The sequence below is a fragment of the Microtus pennsylvanicus genome, chromosome 1 (genome assembly GCF_037038515.1).
Source record: "Microtus pennsylvanicus isolate mMicPen1 chromosome 1, mMicPen1.hap1, whole genome shotgun sequence".
Lineage (NCBI taxonomy): Eukaryota > Metazoa > Chordata > Mammalia > Rodentia > Cricetidae > Microtus > Microtus pennsylvanicus.
In genome coordinates this window covers 135,483,496-135,501,908 of record NC_134579.1, presented here as the reverse complement: position 1 = coordinate 135,501,908, position 18,413 = coordinate 135,483,496, and the positions used below count along the sequence as shown (strand labels likewise).

Genomic DNA, 18,413 nt, shown 5'->3' with positions numbered 1-18,413 from the left:
GGTCCCCTCAGTATCCCTCAAGCACTGGAGTGGGTGGGGTGTATTCAGACAAAAGAATACTGAATCCAGAAATCCTACACGACATCCAGTCACATGGCTGCCTGGCATTAGCATAACATAGAGCCACAGACTTCAGAAGCCCATGAGCAAAAAAAGACATGGAATGATTTCATAGTCTCCACAGCCCCAAGCCAGCTGAGAAGAAGGGAAGTCACCCGTGAGACCATCAGGGAGAGGCAGGGGGCACTGGGGCCCAGGACGTCTTACCTGGTTTTGGGCGCTCCATGGTGCTCTCCTGGCTAGTTAGGCCACCTGAAGAGGAGTCACCGCTGGACATCCCATCGTGGATAAAGTGAGGGTCAAAAGACAGTAGCGGGTGTGGGGCGGCTGCGTACCTGCAGGGTAGAGAAGAACGTCTCAGTATGATGGCAGCAGGTATTCGGTGGCTTTTTAGCACTCAGGAGGCTCTGCTGTGGGCTGGGGCAATGAGCGGCTGGCGAGGCTGGGCGAGGCAGCCTGGGACGCCTGCCAGGGAAGTGGTAGCAACAGGGAGTACAGGGCACAGCAGGCTTCTCAAGGAGGGAGGGTGCAGAGCCACTTGGGTGATTGCCCTGCTTATTCAGGGTTCTGCCTTGGCTGCAGAAAGGGGTATCTAGCCTCCCTGGGAGCTCCCCTTTCTCTGAGGGGGCTAGGCAAGTCAGGCAGCATTTTGTGGTTACAACAGACCCAGGCTGGATAGGATGGGTTTCATACCTCATTGTTGTCTTTTGCCTGGCCAGGTATAATCAATCGGTTCATAGGTCAGGGCCTCAGTTTCCCTAACTGTTAAGAGGTGATCACAACAGGTCCTTCCTTTCAGCACTTAGCTTGTGTCTGACACAGGACATACAGGGAATTGAGACATTTGGCCCATAGGCCATGGCAGTATTCTATTCCTTCGCTGTTGGAGGGAGAGTTTATGGTAGGCAGGGCCCATGGCTTAAAAACAAGGCAGCTTTGAACTCAAACCCCAGCCCTCAGTCAGACAAGAGCTTTGATAGAGTTATAGCTGTTTTTGTTTTCTTAGGTGTGTGATTCATTCTTTTTTGTAAAAATAATTTATCTTTATTTTATGTGCACTTTGGAGTTATAGACAGTTGTCAGCTGCCACGTGGGTGCTGGGAACTGAATCCGAGTCCTCTGAAGAGCGGTGGGTGCTCCTAACTGCCAAGCCGTTTCTCCAGCCTCATGATTCATTCCTTAAAAAAATATATATTTTTTTAATTGCTGGTGGTGGTGGTACACGTCTTTAATCCTAGCACTCAGGAGGCAGAGGCAGGTGGATCTCTGTGAGTTCGAGGCCAGCCTGTCTTACAAAGCGAGTTCCAGGACAACCAGAGCTGTTACTTGAAACCCTGTCTCAAGAACAAAACAAAACACACATCATCACATCTATTTAAGCGTGTGCACATGTGCCTAGACCCATGTAGAGGTCAGAGGACCACTTGCAGGAGTCTGTTCTCTCCTTCTACCATATGGGACCAGGGATTGAACTTAGATAGTCAGGGCTGGCAGCAGGGGCCCTACCCACTCAGGAATCTCGATGGCTCTGCCTTTTTGCTTGTTTCCATCTTGTTTTGAGACAATATCTCATGTAGCCCCCACTGGCCTGGAACTGGTGATGTAGCCGTCTCTCACCTTCCCTAGTGCTAGGATCATCAGTGTGTACCGCTGTGCCGGGCCGAGCTGTTCTGTGTTTGATAATCACGGCCAAGGTTGGGGAGAGGAGAAATATCAGAACTGCCCCCAGATAGCAACGCACACCAGAGTCAAGGGCCAGAATTTAAGGGAGGTGGTGGTGGAGGGCTGGGCGCTCTCTCACCGTGGGGGCTGCTATAGACACCTGTTTGGGGGTTTGGATCTGGAATGGCGCTCCCAGCAAGAGCACATGCTTTAGAAGATGACCCCAGATAGTGGGGCTGTTGGGACGGTTATAGAAACTTAGGGAGGTGAGCTCTATCTGGAAGAAATAGGTCACTAGTGGGCTCAGACTGCCCTTGGCCACTTCCTGCTGCACTTCCTACTTCCTGGCCTGTTGTGGTAGGAACAGCTGTCTTCCTCCACATGCTCCCACAAGCACACCGAGTCAAGCAGCTATGGATCAAGCCCTGTGAAACCATAAATCAGTTCTTCTTCCGTGTCCCCCTGTCAGAACACGGTCCAAGAACAGAGTCCTGTGAGGGGAATTCTGAGTGCTTGTGAGAAAACTCTAAGAAACCAGGAGAAGAGTCTCGGGACCTGCTCCTTCAAAGACATGAACTTGTTCTGGGAACTTGTTTTCAAGTTCCTCCCAGGTGTGGCAGACAGGAGAGAGTTTCCTTCAGGTGATTTATTACAACTGGCTATTGTTGTTTATGCGCCTCTATGAAAACATGGTTTTGCTGTGTGTGACTTGTCCTTGTGACCATACTCTGCTCGTAGGAGTCTTCTCAACCTTTGGAGTAAGAACTGTCTGATGCTCCAATAAAGCTGGCTCTTGCACGGGACTTTAGTCGGCCTCGTTCATTGGCTCCATTCTCCCAGGTCCACAGCCTCTAGAGCTCCCATGTTGGTTTAACCTCAGGCCAAGCCACGGGTGGAATGGCCTTTTCTGTCTATCTGGGACTGGGCCAGGACAGACACATGGCACAGTTCTGGCTAAATGGGAGTTTATAATATTATTAAGACTTCAAAAGCTGGGCGGTGGTGGCGCACGCCTTTAATCCCAGCACTCGGGAGGCAGAGGCAGGCGGATCTCTGTGAGTTCAAGACCAGCCTGGTCTACAAGAGCTAGTTCCAGGACAGGCTCCAAAGCCACAGAGAAACCCTGTCTCGAAAAACCAAAAAGACTTCAAAAGCCAGGCGGTGGTTACTCACCTTTAATCCCAGTACTTGGGAGGCAGAGGCATGAGGATCTTTGTGAGTTCAAGGCCAGCCTGGTCTACAGAGTGAGTTCCAGGACAGGCTCCAAAGCTATAGAGAAAGCCTGTCTCAAAAAACCAAAAAGAGACTTCTACAAAATCTTTGTGGCTTTCTACTTCCACCATGTCACGGGCCACCAATAAGCTGGATGGGGAAGTGACGGGAAGGATAACCGCTGGGACAATCTGGGATAAGGGAGGACTGGGTGTAGGGGTGTGGGGGAGATAACAGCTGCTGGGGTAATCTGAGTCCTGTGAAGTTCTCTGTTGACCAACAGGGCAACTTTGGAGTAGACAAGGAACTTTGCTATTTTGGGGGATAGGGTTTCAATATAGCCTATGTTAGCCTTGAGATCATATGTAGCTGAGGACTAACTTGAACTTTCCTGTCTCTAACCCAAGTTGCTGGAATCACAGGCAAGTGCCCACTTTAGGCTAGGCTTTGTGCATGCTAAGTCAAGCATTCTATCAACGGAGCAACATCTCCAACTCTTCTTTCCTCTGGTGCTACGACTTAACTGAGATTTTTGGGCACATATTCTACCAATGAATTATACACCCTCAGACCCCAAATGAACCTTTGTTAAGCTAAGTTTCTGAGATTTTCCAGCATAATCTGACTGAAATGGAAGGACTAGACCTCAGGGGCTCGTGGCAAACATCTCTATCTCCTTGCTCCTAAGAAAGATAAGAAAACACATTCTCTGTGGGTACTGGCACTTGCTGCCAAGTCTGATGATAAGTCCAGTCCCTGGGTCCACACGGTAGGAGGGGAGAGCCAACTCCTGCAAGTTGTTTTCTTACCTCCACATGTGTCATGAACTGTGTGTGTGTCTGCGCACGCACACACTAGTTCACATGCATGCACACATAAGCACACACACGCAAACCTGAACACACACACACAGAGGTGGTTTAACTAAGGTGTCCCCATAGTCTTGGACATTTGAATACTTGGTCCCCAGTTGGTAGCACTATTTGGGTAGGTTTAGGAAGTGTGGCCTTGCTAGAGAAAGTATGTCATTGAAGGTTGACTGTAAGAGCATAAAGGTTCTAGGCAGTGGTAGCATACACCTTTAATCCAAGTGCTTGGGAGGCAGAGGCAGATGGATCTCTGAGTTCAAGGCCAGCCTGGTCTACAGAGTGAGTTCCAGGACAACCAGGGCTACACAGAGAAACCTGTGTCTCAAAAAACCAAATCAGCTGGGTGATGGTGGCGCACGCCTTTAATCCTAGCACTCGGGAGGCAGAGGCAGGCGGATCTCTGTGAGTTCGAGACCAGCCTGGTCTACAGAGCTAGTTCCAGGACAGGCTCCAAAGCCACAGAGAAACCCTATCTCGAAAAACCAAAAAACAAAAACAAAACAAAAAAAAAAAAAACAAACAAAAACAAAAAAAAAAAAACCAAACCAAACCCAAAACCAAAAGAACTCCCCCCAAACAAGCAAAGAACCAAACAAAGAACAAAAAAGTATAAAGGCTTGAGCCATTTGACTGTGCTCATTCTGTTTTGCAAATGCAGCTCACCTGCTGCTCTAACCACCACCCCTGCACCTGCTGCTTCTGCGTGTCCACCATCACGGCCTCTAACCACACCTGCACCTGCTGCTTCTGCGTGTCCACCATCACGGCCCCTAACCACATCTGCACCTGCTGCTTCTGCGTGTCCACCATCACGGCCTCTAACCACATCTGCACCTGCTGCTTCTGCGTGTCCACCATCACGGCCCCTAACCACATCTGCACCTGCTGCTTCTGCGTGTCTACCATCACGGCCTCTAACCACACCTGCACCTGCTGCTTCTGCATGTCCACCATCACGGCCCCTAACCACACCTGCACCTGCTGCTTCTGCGTGTCCACCATCACGGCCTCTAACCACACCTGCACCTGCTGCTTCTGCGTGTCCACCATCACGGCCTCTAACCACACCTGCACTTGCTGCTTCTGCGTGTCCACCATCACGGCCTCTAACCACACCTGCACCTGCTGCTTCTGTGTGTCCACCATCACGGCCCCTAACCACATCTGCACCTGCTGCTTCTGCGTGTCCACCATCACGGCCTCTAACCACACCTGCACCTGCTGCTTCTGCGTGTCCACCATCATGGCCTCTAACCACACCTGCACCTGCTGCTTCTGCGTGTCCACCATCACGGCCCCTAATGTGCTGGGATCATAACCCAATCAACTCCTTGTTCTACAAGCTGCCTTGACAATGATGTTTGATCACAGCAATAAAAGCAGTGATATAGATGGCTTCTCATCCCGTCCTGATCTGGCTTGGCCTAGATACGACACCATAAATAGCTCTTGCCTTCTTGCCATTAGCTTGGAGCTGAGGCAGTTGCTGAGGGGACTGGGGATGTGACAAGGGCAACGTTGTGCCACCTGGGATGAATGGTCCTGAGCCCACCCTGCCTGGGCTGCCTTTGTGGCATAGAACACATTTCTATGAGTTTTGAGCCCACTTTTGGTGTCTCTGGTCAAGTGACCCAATGATGTAGGCCTTGGATGCCAAGAAAGCATCCTGTCTGACCTTCACCTCAGCAGGGTGTGGCAGGAAAGAGAGACAGAGCTAAGACCCTCAACACTCAGCAGTGCTGAATGACTCCTGAGTTGCCCCAGCTTGAAGTCAGGGCTGTATCTATAAAGGACTTGCTCCAACTGCCAAGTTTAGCTCCTGAAGGGCACTGGACTTGCAGGAAACTCAACTCCATGCCGCTGTCAAGAAAAGACCGACTATTCCCCTTCCTTTAACCTCGGCCCAGCCTTTCAGTTCTCCCAAAAGACTGATGGCTCCAACAGTCCATTCTTCCTCCTGCATTTGTCTGAGGGCCCATGTGTGTGGTGGGTCTGGAGGTTTTACAAAAGCAGTGCTGAAGCCTTGCTGGCTGCCCTCACACACAGCCAGCTACCTTGGGAACATGCTCCACATGGCTGCAAGTAGAAGCCCTGACTGGTTCATTTGGTTCTTCACGAGGTCAGTGTCGAGCCCCTAGCACCGAAGCTGGGATCAGCCAGGGGAGAGACACCTCACTGCTGCCCGGTGTCTGCTTTGCAAGGCCTCCTGGATAAGAAAAGCCCTACTGAGCTTCACCACACCTCCCAGGATCCAATGAAGTAACAGTGAAGGTATGTAAGAAGTCTCCTGGGAGGTGGGCAGGAGGATGGCAAGCTCAAGGCTAGCCTAGACAACTTAAGGAGACCAATTCTTGAGATGAAAAGTAACAAGGCAGCTGGGACGCAGCTTAGCAGCAGGAGCTGGCTTAGCTTGTGTGAGACCTTGACTTTAGTCCCCAATACCGAAAAACACAAACCCAAAACCGGGCTGGTGAGACAGTGGGTAAAGGCACCTGCTCCAAGCTTGACTACTTGAGTTGGAGCCCCAGGACTAGCATGGTGGAAGGAGAGAATGACCTCCATACTCGTGCCTGGAATGCATGTGCCCACCAAGACACACATGCACACAGACTAACTAAGAATGTAAAAGAAAAGAAAGAACAACAACAAAAAACCCAATCCAAATCCAAAACGAAGAGCAGGGTCTCTGACAATATGGAAGAAAGAAAGTTGCTGAGTCGCCATTTCTGTGTTATGCAGCGAACCCTAACCTGACAGGTGTCTGTCTGTAGCTGGCTTCCTCTCTCAGCCGCTCCTCCCATTCAGGACAGGCTGTGCTGCCTCCAGTTACCTCACAGCTGTTTCAGGTTTTTTGTTTTGTTTTGTTTTTGTTTTCTGAGGGAGGGTTTCTCTGTGTAACTTGCTCTGTAGTCCAGGCTGGCCTCGAATTCAGAGATCCGCCTGCCTCAACCTCCCGAGTGCTGAGATTAAAGGCCTGTGCCACCACCACCGGGCAGCTGTTTCATTTTGAGAATATCTCAGGCCAGCCTCAAACTCACTATGGAACCAGAGATGACCTGGAGCTTCTGTTCTTGCCTCCAGCTCTGGAGTGCTGGGACCACAGGCATGCAGCACCACGGCAGCTGCATCCACAGCACTGGAGATGCTAATTAGCTGCTTATAGGAGCTGGCTACCAAGTGAGCAGCGACATTTTGAGTCGGTCCTCACCTAAGTGTGTGTGTAGGCCAGATGTTAATCTCAGGTTAGATGTTAATCTTCAGGAGTCAGCCACATTAGTGTTTGAGACAAGGTCTCACTGGTGTCTGGGGTCAACCAGTTAGCTAGACTAGACAGTCATCAAGGGATTCATCTGTCTCTGCCTCCCCAGTACTGGGATCATACATAGTGTGTCCCCGACTGAGCATCTTCCTGAACAGGGTTTCTTATTCTCTCCATTTGCTGCTGTCTCTGGAAGGCTGGGCCATTTTTATCACTTCCAAATTTCGGTCAATCTCACTGAAATGAAGACAGCTCTTCTTTTGCCATGTATGTAGAGCTCTGGGCAAACATCCCTGAAAGAAGAGGGGGGCTGGATGGCTGTCTTCCATCTGACTCTGTTTTCTTGAGAAATAAAAATCACTTTCCAGATGAAGGGTTTGAGATTCTGATGAAAGGCTGAGTAGCTGTAGTTCTGGGGCTGTACGGCAGAAGCTGGGTGTATTCTGAGCAGGTTGGGGGAAGGGTTCAAAGGTCACCAGGGTCAAACAACCAGGAGGCTCTGCACTCACCACTACAGAGGAAAGAACTAGGGCGGAGATGAAGGTGGATCAGCGTGGCACGCGAGTGGAAAGCATGGCCCATGTGCCTCTCTCCTCCCTTCACTGATGGGACAGGGGGTGAGTGATTACAGGACGGGGGCCACAGCGGATGATGGATGATGCAGCCACTGTCAGCTGTCACCCCCAACCATCACCTTGTCTGTCTGTTGGTGGAGCCAAGAGGCTACAATGGTGGCCATCCCTCTGTCAATGACCTATGTAAATACTGATTGCTTATGTAGGTTCTGGACGTCAATGTGACTTTGCCAGAAGCTGACTGAGGGGTTCGAGAGACCTAATCCCATCATTCTAGTTTTGTTTTAAGAGTGGGTGTCATTATGTAGTCCAAGCTGGCCTTGAACTGATCCTTGTGTACCAGCTTGTAGGCTGCTGCGACTACAGGTGTGTACCATAATGCCTGATAAATTCTTTCATTCTTTAAATAGCCATTTATCTATCTATCTTTATTTACTATTAAAAATTATATATTTATTTAATTTTATATGTATGAATGTTTTACCTGCATGCATATCTGTATACCATATATGCCTGGTGCTTGTGGAAATCAGAAGACAGTATTGGGTCCCATGGAATTGGAGTTACGGAATACTGTGGCCACTGTGTGGGTAGCTAGAAACCAGCCCAGGTCCTCTGCAACAGGAGAAAATGGCCTTAACTACTGAGCCATCTCTCCAGCCCCTAAAGATTTATTATTTATTTTTAATTTATGTGTATCGGTGTTTTGGCTATATGTGTGTGTGTGTCCGTGACTCACTATGGAGGCCAGAAGAAGGTACTGGAGGCCCTGGAGCTGGAGTTACAGATGGGTAAGAGCCATTATGTGCATGTGGGAACTGAACCCTGGTCTCTGCAAGAGCGGCTGGTGCTCTTAACTGCTTCTCCGCCCCACCCTGGGTCTGTTCATTTGTTCTTCCTTTTTCCTTCCTTCCTCTTCCTCCTAGTTTTTAAAAAATAAAATATAGGATCTCGGTACATAACTCTAACTGAAACTTCCTATATCAAGTTCTTCCATTTTTAAAACAAAAGTGTTGTTCAGGGTTGGGATGTGGTTCAGTTGGCATAGTGCTTGCTAGCATACACAGAGCCTTGGACTTGATCCTAGCACCAACAAGCCTGTGTAGCATCACACACCTGTAATCCCAACACTTAGGCTGAGGCAGGAGCTCAAGGGCTCAGGAGTATCCTTGGCTATCTGATGGGTGTGAAGCTAGCCTGGGTTACCTGAACCCCAGATGAGGGGTGGGGATATGGATACAAATGAGGATACAAGCAAGCTGAGCGCTAGCACTTGCCTCTCGGCCACTTCACACCGCTGCAGACACACCGTCCTCACCAGGACTGCCTACCTCTCTACACTAAGCCAAGGGAACCCCTTCTTCCCTGAAGCTGCTTCCTCTCAGCTAGGTTCACAGCAACCTAAAAGTAACTGATGTGCTAGGATAGCTGAGCAGTGAGTTGCAGAGGCTAGGCACCACTGGGGCCCCAAAGGGACCTGTGGGCCAGGAAGAGCTAGAATCACACAGAGCAAGTCCAGAGAAGCTGATACGCAGCCCCCAGGCATGTGTGTGACTGTGCAGGGCTCCAGGGGAGAGAAGCTCAGAATTCTTGGAGCAAGAGATGATCAGGGCTAGACCCAGCCAGTCACAGGCCTGATCCCTGTCCAGACTGCTTCCTGATAGCCAAAATGATTCACTTTGCTGAGCCCCAGTTCTGCTTCTGCAAAATGGGGATAACCAATCTACTTCGTGAAGCTGCTGCGAGGACTCTGAGATCCCTTAAGGCTGATGAGCATGATCCGAGAACTCAGAAAAAGATGCATACAAATGTACCCACTTAGTTCCTCCCATTCATTCTGCTTTAAGTAGCAAACGCAATGTAGGAGAAAGGCCGGCTTTCCAATAAATCGCTGGAGCAATCAGACATTCTTGGCAAAAATGAAAACCTGATCTAAACCTCTCACATAAACAAAAGTCAAAATAATCATGGATACTGGGTGCAGTGACACCTGTATAGGTTTCTGAGGATAAGGCAGGAGGATCTCAGTGTCAAGTCCTGTCTGGGATATAGCTGGGTAACTTAATGAAAGTGGAGGGGGGGGAGGGGCAGAGAGAAAGGGCTAGAAATGCAGCTCGGTGATAAGAGCCCCTGCCTAGAATCCCCCAGTGAGGGGCTGGGGTGTGGCTCAGTGGTAGAGCACTTGTGTAGTATTAGAGAGGTCTTGGCTCAATTTTCATTATGAAGGGTAGTGGGGTAGGGGAATCAAGGACTTAAAATGCCCAACAGTAAAACCTCTGATTTATATTAGAAAAAAGAATGATGTCTTCCTTCCTTCCTTCCTTCCTTCCTTCCTTCCTTCCTTCCTTCCTTCCTTCCTTCTCTTTCTTTTTTAAAAGGAAAGACCCTATAAAGAAGATAAAAAGTAAACTCGTGGCTGATCACACAAAGAGCTCTCAAACGCTGCAAAGCCCCAAATGAAGTAGGATCTGGGCAAAGGCTCACAGGCATTTCACTGGAGAGGATACATAGCTGGCAGATCACACACAAGATGCTTAGCTCTGTTGGGCCTCAGAGCAATGCAAATTAAAATGACAATGAGACAGCACGACGCACCCATCAGAAGAGCTAAGAAGAATGGTGGCAAGCCACACGGCAGGGAGACTGCGGAGAAACTGGATCACGCATATGCTGCTGGTGGGAACGCAAAATGGACTTACCACATGGTAAGCAACTGTACTGGGCACCGATCCCAGACAAGTGGAAACTTATTTTCATGCAGAAATGTATATGTTTGAACATACATGTTACATGTTCACAGCCTGAATATTTATAATAGCCCAAAACTCAGAAACTCACCAAGTTATCTTTATAGGATAACTTAAAATGGGTTAACCCACTTTACCAATGAGCTGCATCTTCTTTTTTAAAAAACAAAACAAACAAAAACTAAAATATTGTTTTATTTTATGAGTGTTGCCTGCATGTATATATTTGATTCACATATGTGCCCAGTGCCTGTGGGGGTCAGAAGAGGATTTGGATCTTCTGGAACTGGAGTTACAGACAGCTGTGAGGTGTCATGTGGATGCAGGGAACCGAGCCTGGGTCTTCTTCAAGAGCAGCCGGGGCTCTTAACTGCTGAGCCATTGTCCAGCTCCCTTACTTTTTGTTTTTGAGATAGGGTCTCACTAAGTTGCAGGGGCTGGCCTTGAACTCACTCTGTATTCCAGATTAGGCATGAACTTTTGGCCCTCCTGCTTCTTCCCGTCTTAGGGTGTAGAGTGGCCGGGACTGCAGGCCCAGCAGTGGCAGCTGTGCAGCCCCACCACATCTGCTAGCACTCAGTTGCTGCCATTTGCAGTCTCGGTCCTTACTGAGGCCCACGTGTCACCCCAGCATGCTATACATTCCAGAATCTTCTTTGCCTCTCCTTCATCCTGCTGTTCTGCTCATCCATACTCCCTCCCTTCAGGGGGAAACTCCCACCAATGCCCCTGGCATGGGCCTCTCTCTCTCTAGCACAAGCAAAGGAGGACAGCAAGACCCCGGAAGATGAGGAGGCCAAACACTCCTGCTAGCACCTGACACATCGAAAGCTCTTGGGGGTTCCCCTCCCCCTTGATTTTCTTTTTTTTAAAAAATATTTATTTATTTACTTATTATGTATACAATATTCTGTCTGTGTGTATGTCTGCAGGCCAGAAGAGGGCACCAGACCCCATTACAGATGGTTGTGAGCCACCATGTGGTTGCTGGGAATTGAACTCAGGACCTTTGGAAGAGCAGGCAATGCTCTTAACCACTGAGCCATCTCTCCAGCCCCTCCCCCTTGATTTTCTAACAGAGGCCTAGCATCCAACAAGGAGCAGTGTGGGGTTCTCAGAGCACTGTCTACTGCAGGCCTTCCAGACAGAAACCCAGGGAAAGCCCAGGCCTGTGTGTCTCAGTCCTCCTTGGGGAGAGAACCTCAGTTTGTTGGACTGGTCCTGGCCTAGAGGTTTTGCTTCAAATAAAGCACCTGTTCTTTCCTGTCACCACTATAAACCAAGAATTCGCCACTTGTCAGTCCCAGTGCTCAGTGGAGAAACGGACCAGGCCTTGAAGCAAACTTACACTTTTTTTCCCTGTGCATATGGACATAGGCCATGCCCGAGTGGTTGGCCTCTCTCTACCATATGTGGCATGCCTCTGTGGCTGGCCTTGTCTGTGTCCTTTGCCTCCCTTTCTGTCCCTTTCTCTCTCTTTTTTTTTTAAATATTTATTTATTATGTATACAATATTCTTTCTGTGTGTATGTCTGAAGGCCAGAAGAGAGCACCAGACCCTATTACAGATGGTTGTGAGCTACCATGTGGTTGCTGGGAATTGAACTCAGGACCTTTGGAAGAGCAGGCAATGCTCTTAACCGCTGAGCCATCTCTCCAGCCCCCTGTCCCTTTCTCTTTTCTATCCACCTTAACTGGCCTAAGAGAAGGCAGTTGCTTGTGGCCACAGTCAGGTCAGGGACCAGAGGGGACTGAGGGGCAGAGCTGGCCTATTCCCTCCTTGGGTCAGGCAGGTTTCCAGGAGGAGGCTTTCACTCAGGTGAGGGGGCTTTCCGGTTGTGGAATGTTATTTTAACTGGGCAAAGATGAACATTTCTTTAACCGTGCACAGGTGTGTTACCTTTGTTTGTGCTGCATTGGTTCAATCATGAAAAGATGTGCTGCCTGTGTTAAACACCTGATTGGTCTAATAAAAAGCTGAACATCCAATAGGTAGGCAGAGAATGGATAGGCAGGGCTGGCAGGCAGAGAGAATAAATAGGAGAAGAAAAAGAGAGGAAAAAAAGAACGAGAGGAGAAGAACAAGGGAGATGCCTGGGGCAAGAAGTCGCTCAGGCGCCAGCCAGCCAGCCAGCCAGCCAGAGAGAAGCAATGAAAGTAAGATACACACAGGAAAGGTAAAAAGCCCCAAGGCAAAAGGCAAATAAAGAGAACAGGTTAATTTAAGTTAAAAGAGCTAACCAGAAACAAGTCTGAGCTAGGCCGAGCATTCAAAACTAATAAGTTTCTGTGTGATGATTTGGGAGCTGGCCGGTGGCCTAAGAGAAAGGCTGGGAAACAGACTCCCTACTAACCTGCAAGTGGAGACGGCCAGTGGGGCTGGTGGCTGGCATGTAAGGGACTGCAGTATTCTAGGGGCCTTGGCCAGTCATCATGACGGACAGAGGATGTGTTCTGAGGGCTCTGGGAATTCTGGAAGGGTCAGCCATGCCAGAGGAGGTATGGTAACAGAGTCTGGGAGGCCGAACAGACTACAGGGAAGAGGTGGGAGGCATTCAGAGAGAATGAGGCTCACAACAACACCTGGAGGACAGCCATGGGGTGGGACCATCACCAATATGCTGGGAGGACCTGGGATACCAGAGCTGCAGACAGCTAGGAACAGGTTCGGATCAGATCTCACAGGGTCTAGAATGCCAAACGGTCCAGTTTGGGTTTGTTCAAAGTTTGGAGAGCTTTGGAAATTTTGTCAAGATTGCGTATGCTGCCAGGTTGGGTTTGGCTTTAAGGGGGAGAAGTCAGAAAGACCATGTAACCTGGAAAATACTGATGGCCTAGTTTTGACGAGTGAGAGCTACAGAGAGATGAATGGGATGCTGGATGGTTTGGCTCCAAAAAAGTGATATAGGTGTCCAGAAAATGGCGACCCAAATTCTCCTGCTAGGAGAACCGATGACAAGACCCAAATTCTCCTGCTAGAAGAGCCAATGACAAGTCTTGCCCGAGCAGCTTAACTCTGATTTTTTTTGTTGTTCTGTTTCTTTGTTCTAAATTTTAATTAGAAATTGCCGATAGCCTGGTGGTCATCTGCTAACCTCCAGGGGTCTATAAACCCCAGAACATGGCAAGTAAGATGGTGAGGTGCCTTTCCTGGGAATAAAAAGCTGAAGCAGCCTTCACCAGATTACATCATTTCAAAAGCAAGGGGAACTCTGACCTTTCTGGAGACGGCTTGTATCTTGCGTAGGTGGCAGATCCTGGGGTGGAGAAGCTCCCAGAAGGCTGTCGGTAGGGAGGGACTCTGTCGGCCCCTGCTGGTGATGCTGTGAACGGTGTCTCTGGGAAGCTGACAGGCCTGCAAAGGCACAAGAGCAAGGAAGGGTAAGGAAGCCTTCCTGAGGACCCTCAGATTCAGTCAAATTCTGCCTGCTATCCATCCTGATTTTCGTGTGAGGCGGAGGGAAGGTAGGAAAGCCCCTCTTCTTTGCTCTGGGCCCCAAGCTCAGCTTCTGCAGTTAGGACAGGGGCCACTGGGGACAATTCTCTGCCCTTTCCTCGGACAAGATGTTCCTCTGTCCTTCATATATATATGAAGTGTACGAGTATTTTGCCTGCATGTATATATGTACATCACATAGGTATCCTGATGCCTGCAGAGGGCATCGAATCCCTTGGAACTGGAGTTAGAACGGCTGTGAGCCACCATGAGGGTGCTGGGAACCGAGCCCAGATCCTCTGCAAGAACAAGTGCTTTTAACCGCTGAGCCATTTCTCCAGCCCTATTCATTACAATCTTTTACAGGGTCTCACTGTGTAGTCCTGGCTGGCTTGGAACCCACCACCTAGACCAGACTGGCATTGAACTTACAAAGATCCAACTGCCTCTGCCTCCCAATTGCTGAGATTACAGGTGTGCACCATCTGCCTGCCTCTCTCTCTCTCTCTCTCTCTCTCTATATATATATATATATATATATATATATATATATATTAGAATGGGGAGGGATGGAAGGTCACAATCTCAACATGCTTTATCTTGTAATATATGATGCATCCAAGTGAATATTTTGGCTGGGCCATACTCAGAAGTCTGGAGCAGAAGGCTTTTCACTTCCAGGCTAACCTGAACAGCATAGCAAGATCCTGTTCTTACTAAGGCAAAGAGCAAGCTGAGGATGCAGTGGAAGAGTACTTGCCTAGCATGCCAAAGGACCTAGGTTCAATCCCTAGTACCACTAAATAAAACAAAACAGTATTAAATACTAATATCAAGTCCCTGAGGTGACTACCAGCCCAGGGGCTCGATAGCAGCTGTGACAGCTACCTGCATGGGCTTTTCCCTTGGCCTGCTTCCCTGCAGAAGCTAGTCCTACATGTTTTGTTATTGGCCTTTGAAAAAGACCTTTTCCAGCCTCCTATGGAGACCTCTCCATCCCTGTCCAAGGGCCCGTGGGCCTGCCCAGGAGTAGAGAGGAAAGAAGACACAATGGGAAGAACAGAGGGGTAAGAAGGAAAAATGGCCAGATGAGGTGTCAGCCTTTAATCCCAGCACTCAGGAGGCAGAGGCAGGAGGACCTCTGTGAGTTCAAGGCCAGCCTGGTCTACAGAGGGAGTTCCAGATTAGCCAGAGTTAAACATACAAGCCTTGTCTCAAAACCTGAAACAAAAGAAACAAACAGAAAGAAGGGAAATGACTGAGGGGAGGTGGGGAGAGACAGAACAAGGGTCAGAGAGAGAAGGGTGAGGGAAGGCTTGTGGCCAGGTGGGACACTAGGTGGTAGTGGTGTCTGGGGGTCCTTACCTCTTGCTGTGCAGTGGCTGGGACTCACGGAAGGGGACCATGGGCGTCTGCTTCGGGAGTCGGCTCAGGGACTGGGCATGGCCGGGAGTGGCAGGGGTGGTCCACTTGGTGGCTGGCAGAGAGTTGTGGGAGGCAGGCCCGCTCCACTGCCAGGAAGCATTGCTGCGGTAGGGGGGCCGGCCCCCAGAGCTGGTGGTTTCTGACTCCGTCTTGGGCTCTGAAGTATTCATATCATAGGTCTCTGGCCACCCCCTAGAAAAACAAGTTTATTACTTCCAGGGTCTGGGCCCACTAGCATGCAGGCCTTCTGCTTGAGGGGAACTGGCTGGTTTACCACCACACCATGCTGGTTCAAGGCGGTGTGGCATCCTTCAAACGAGGGCCTGAAGTTTACCAGCTGAAAATCCTAGGCCAGACCCAACACAGGGCTACAGTGGCTAAACCTGAGTCTCTTTCTTCCTCCCAGTCTTGGCTTTTCCTGGTCCCCTCCCCTTCTCTCTGGCCCAGACCTCTAGTCAGCCAGTGTCTTCAATGAATGAATCGGCCCTTCCCTGCCCCCAAGCAGTACTGGGGCCGGAAAAAGTCGAGGCCCTCAAAATCAAAGGACAGTCTCTGCCTTGTTCCTAAGGATCTCAAATGCCGCTAGAAGAGAGGCAGGTGACCTACTTTGCAAGGTGGTTAAAAAAAAAAAAAAGCCTATGAAACCCAGAACCCTGGAAACAGACGCAGAGCGGCCTGTGTCTGGCTGGCACATGCACCACGGTGTGGTGATCCTGCCTGGGGTTGTAGGATCCAAGCTGGGCTGGCACCTCCGCTACTGGTGCCACGCAGCTCACCACGCAGCCCGAGAGGGATCCTGAGCTCGGAGCATCTCATCCTCTCCAGACACTCAGGTGTGACTGCTGCAGAGCTAGCAGGGGACCTGAGGATATGCTCCTGTCCAGGCCCTACTCAGGGTGCCTCTCGGGCTGTAAGACAGAGCTGATGTTCAGCAGGTCCTTATGGCTGTTTTGGGGATCAGATGCCCCCCCAGGGACCAGGTAGGGAAGAGTAGGGACACAACTGTCCCTACTGGCAGATACTAGAGCTAGCAGAGAGGCCAGGCTGGCAGAGGTTGAGGAAGGCCACAGATCCTGAGCATTGCTGTGTGCTCTGAGCCAGGCGGATCCCACTTCTGGATGCTAGGCATGAGCATGTGACCCACACCCAACCAATCAGAAACACCTCTCACCGTACTTAGTGACTAGGGTAGGACTGTCACAGGCTCTAAGCAGTTCCTAGCAGAGCAGGGAGCGCAACCTGGGAGCCACTTCTGGAATACCCGGGGTGAGGATGGGGAGTGTAAAGATCTATTTCTGCAGGCAGGCGTTGCTATGCTAGGGAGACCTAGTCCAGAGCTCTGCTACCTGTGATGGGGGACTGGCTGAGAACAGAGCAACTAAGCTGAAGACCTTGAATTTTGGAACCTCTGGCCTTTACCTCCTGAGTGCTGGGATTACAGTGTGCAGAGGGACTGAACCCAGGGTCTTCTACGTTAGCTGAACACTACCAATTAAGCCATATCCTCCATTCTAGCATATCGTTTTACAGCTGAGAAATTCAGTAACCTGTTCGAGCTCTTATACAATAGCTAGCAATAGCTGGAAACTGAGCCAGAGTGGTGGTGGCACATGTCTTTAAACAGCACTAGTGGAAAGCGGCAGGGAGATCTCCGATTTCAAGGCCAGTCTGGTCTATGTAGTTCCAGGCTACGTGGTGAGATCCTGCTTTTAGGCCAAAAAAAAAAAAAAAAAAAGACACTAGCCTTGCCATGCCCAGAGTCCGCATTTGGCACCATTTCCCTCTCCACCCTCCCTCAAGCTTACACGCTGCCTGTCCCTCTTCCCTGTTCCCCGAGTCTTGGAGAGGATGACACAGATACCCCATTTATGCCTGAGCTTCTCTGCGGTCACCCTGACCGCTGCATAAAGCAGCCTCTGTGACCAGCGCTGACAGCATCATGACCTATAGGGAGAAGTGGTTACTTGCAGACAGTGCGACAGGTACATTACATTCATTTAGCAAATGGCTGGCAGTGGCATCCCCAGTGGCGCCTACAGCCTTCCAAGCCAGGCTTATAGTATAAGACGTGGATTTCCTCCTGTGGAGCAGGCCTCTAACCCAGGCAAAGCAACTCACTGCCCCACCCCAGCACTTCCTGAGACTGGGTCTTTCTCATAGTCGAGGCTAGCTTCAAATTCAGCCATCTTTCTCCAGCCTCTTGAGTGCTGGGTCACAGTCAGGTGTCCTCCCAATACTTGCTTTTTTTTTTTTTTTCTTTTGCTGTGTTTGTAGGGGAATCTCACTCTTTAGCTTTGGCTGGCTTGGAACTTGCTCTGTAGACCAGGGTGGCCCTGAACTCACAGAGATCCACCTTCTTCTGCCTCCTGGGTGCTGGGATTAAAGGTTAGCATTACCATACCCAGCCCTGATGGAACTCTGCACTTTGGGACTTGAGGTGCATTAAACCAACTGCAGACTGAAATGGGAGGGGTCTGGGAGGGGTATCTGTATCGGACAAGTAGGGAACTTGTTTTTTTTGTTTTTGGTTTTTCGAGACAGGGTTTCTCTGTGGTTTTGGAGCCTCTCCTGGAACTAGCACTTGTAGACCAGGCTGGTCTTGAACTCACAGAGATCCGCCTGTCTCTGCCTCCCGAGTGCTGGGATTAAAGGCGTGTGCTACCACCGCCCGGCGGGAACTTGTTTTTGTTCTCTAAACCTGGAAAGCCAGGTTCACTTGCTGCTTAATCATGAAGACTACAGTTTGGATCCCAGCGTGAGGTCAGGTGGTTCACAAACACCTGTAACTCCAGCTACACGGACCTGATGCCCTCTCTGGCCTTCCAGGACACCTGCACAGAGAGGCAGACTATAGCAGCAGCCTTCACCAGCCAGAAGCTTTTGTCACACGTAGGCCTTCCAGCTAGGCTGGTTGTCAGGGTCTCAGGTAGTTGGGGGTGTCTGTGAACTTAACATGGTGGAGCCTGTCCTCGAACTCCTGACACCCCTGCCTCTACCTCTCAAGTGCTGGACTTCAAGCACCCACCCCCTACCTTGTACAGCCACTTCACAGTCTTCCTTTTCCTGTAGAACACAAACTCCACGGCTCTACGCCTAGCACTGCAAATGGGGCTTGAGTACAGCAGGGAGCCCAGTGGACGTCCCGGTGTGTCCTGGGACAAGCTGCTT

At 50.0% G+C, this 18,413-nt stretch overlaps 1 protein-coding gene across 4 annotated transcripts in view; it reads right to left on the bottom strand.

Annotated features, from left to right (window-relative positions):
- The window catches only part of Sipa1l3 (signal induced proliferation associated 1 like 3), a 205,307-nt gene that overhangs the window by 39,342 nt on the left and 147,552 nt on the right, over nucleotides 1–18,413 (bottom strand). For all 4 annotated transcript variants that reach the window (XM_075986135.1, XM_075986127.1, XM_075986144.1 and 1 more), the window contains 3 exons: nucleotides 15,186–15,437; nucleotides 13,602–13,739; nucleotides 268–395 (listed from right to left, as the gene is read on the bottom strand). In XM_075986135.1, coding sequence (XP_075842250.1) covers nucleotides 268–395; nucleotides 13,602–13,739; nucleotides 15,186–15,437 — 518 coding nt within the window. The remainder of the gene's footprint in view (nucleotides 1–267; nucleotides 396–13,601; nucleotides 13,740–15,185; nucleotides 15,438–18,413) is intronic.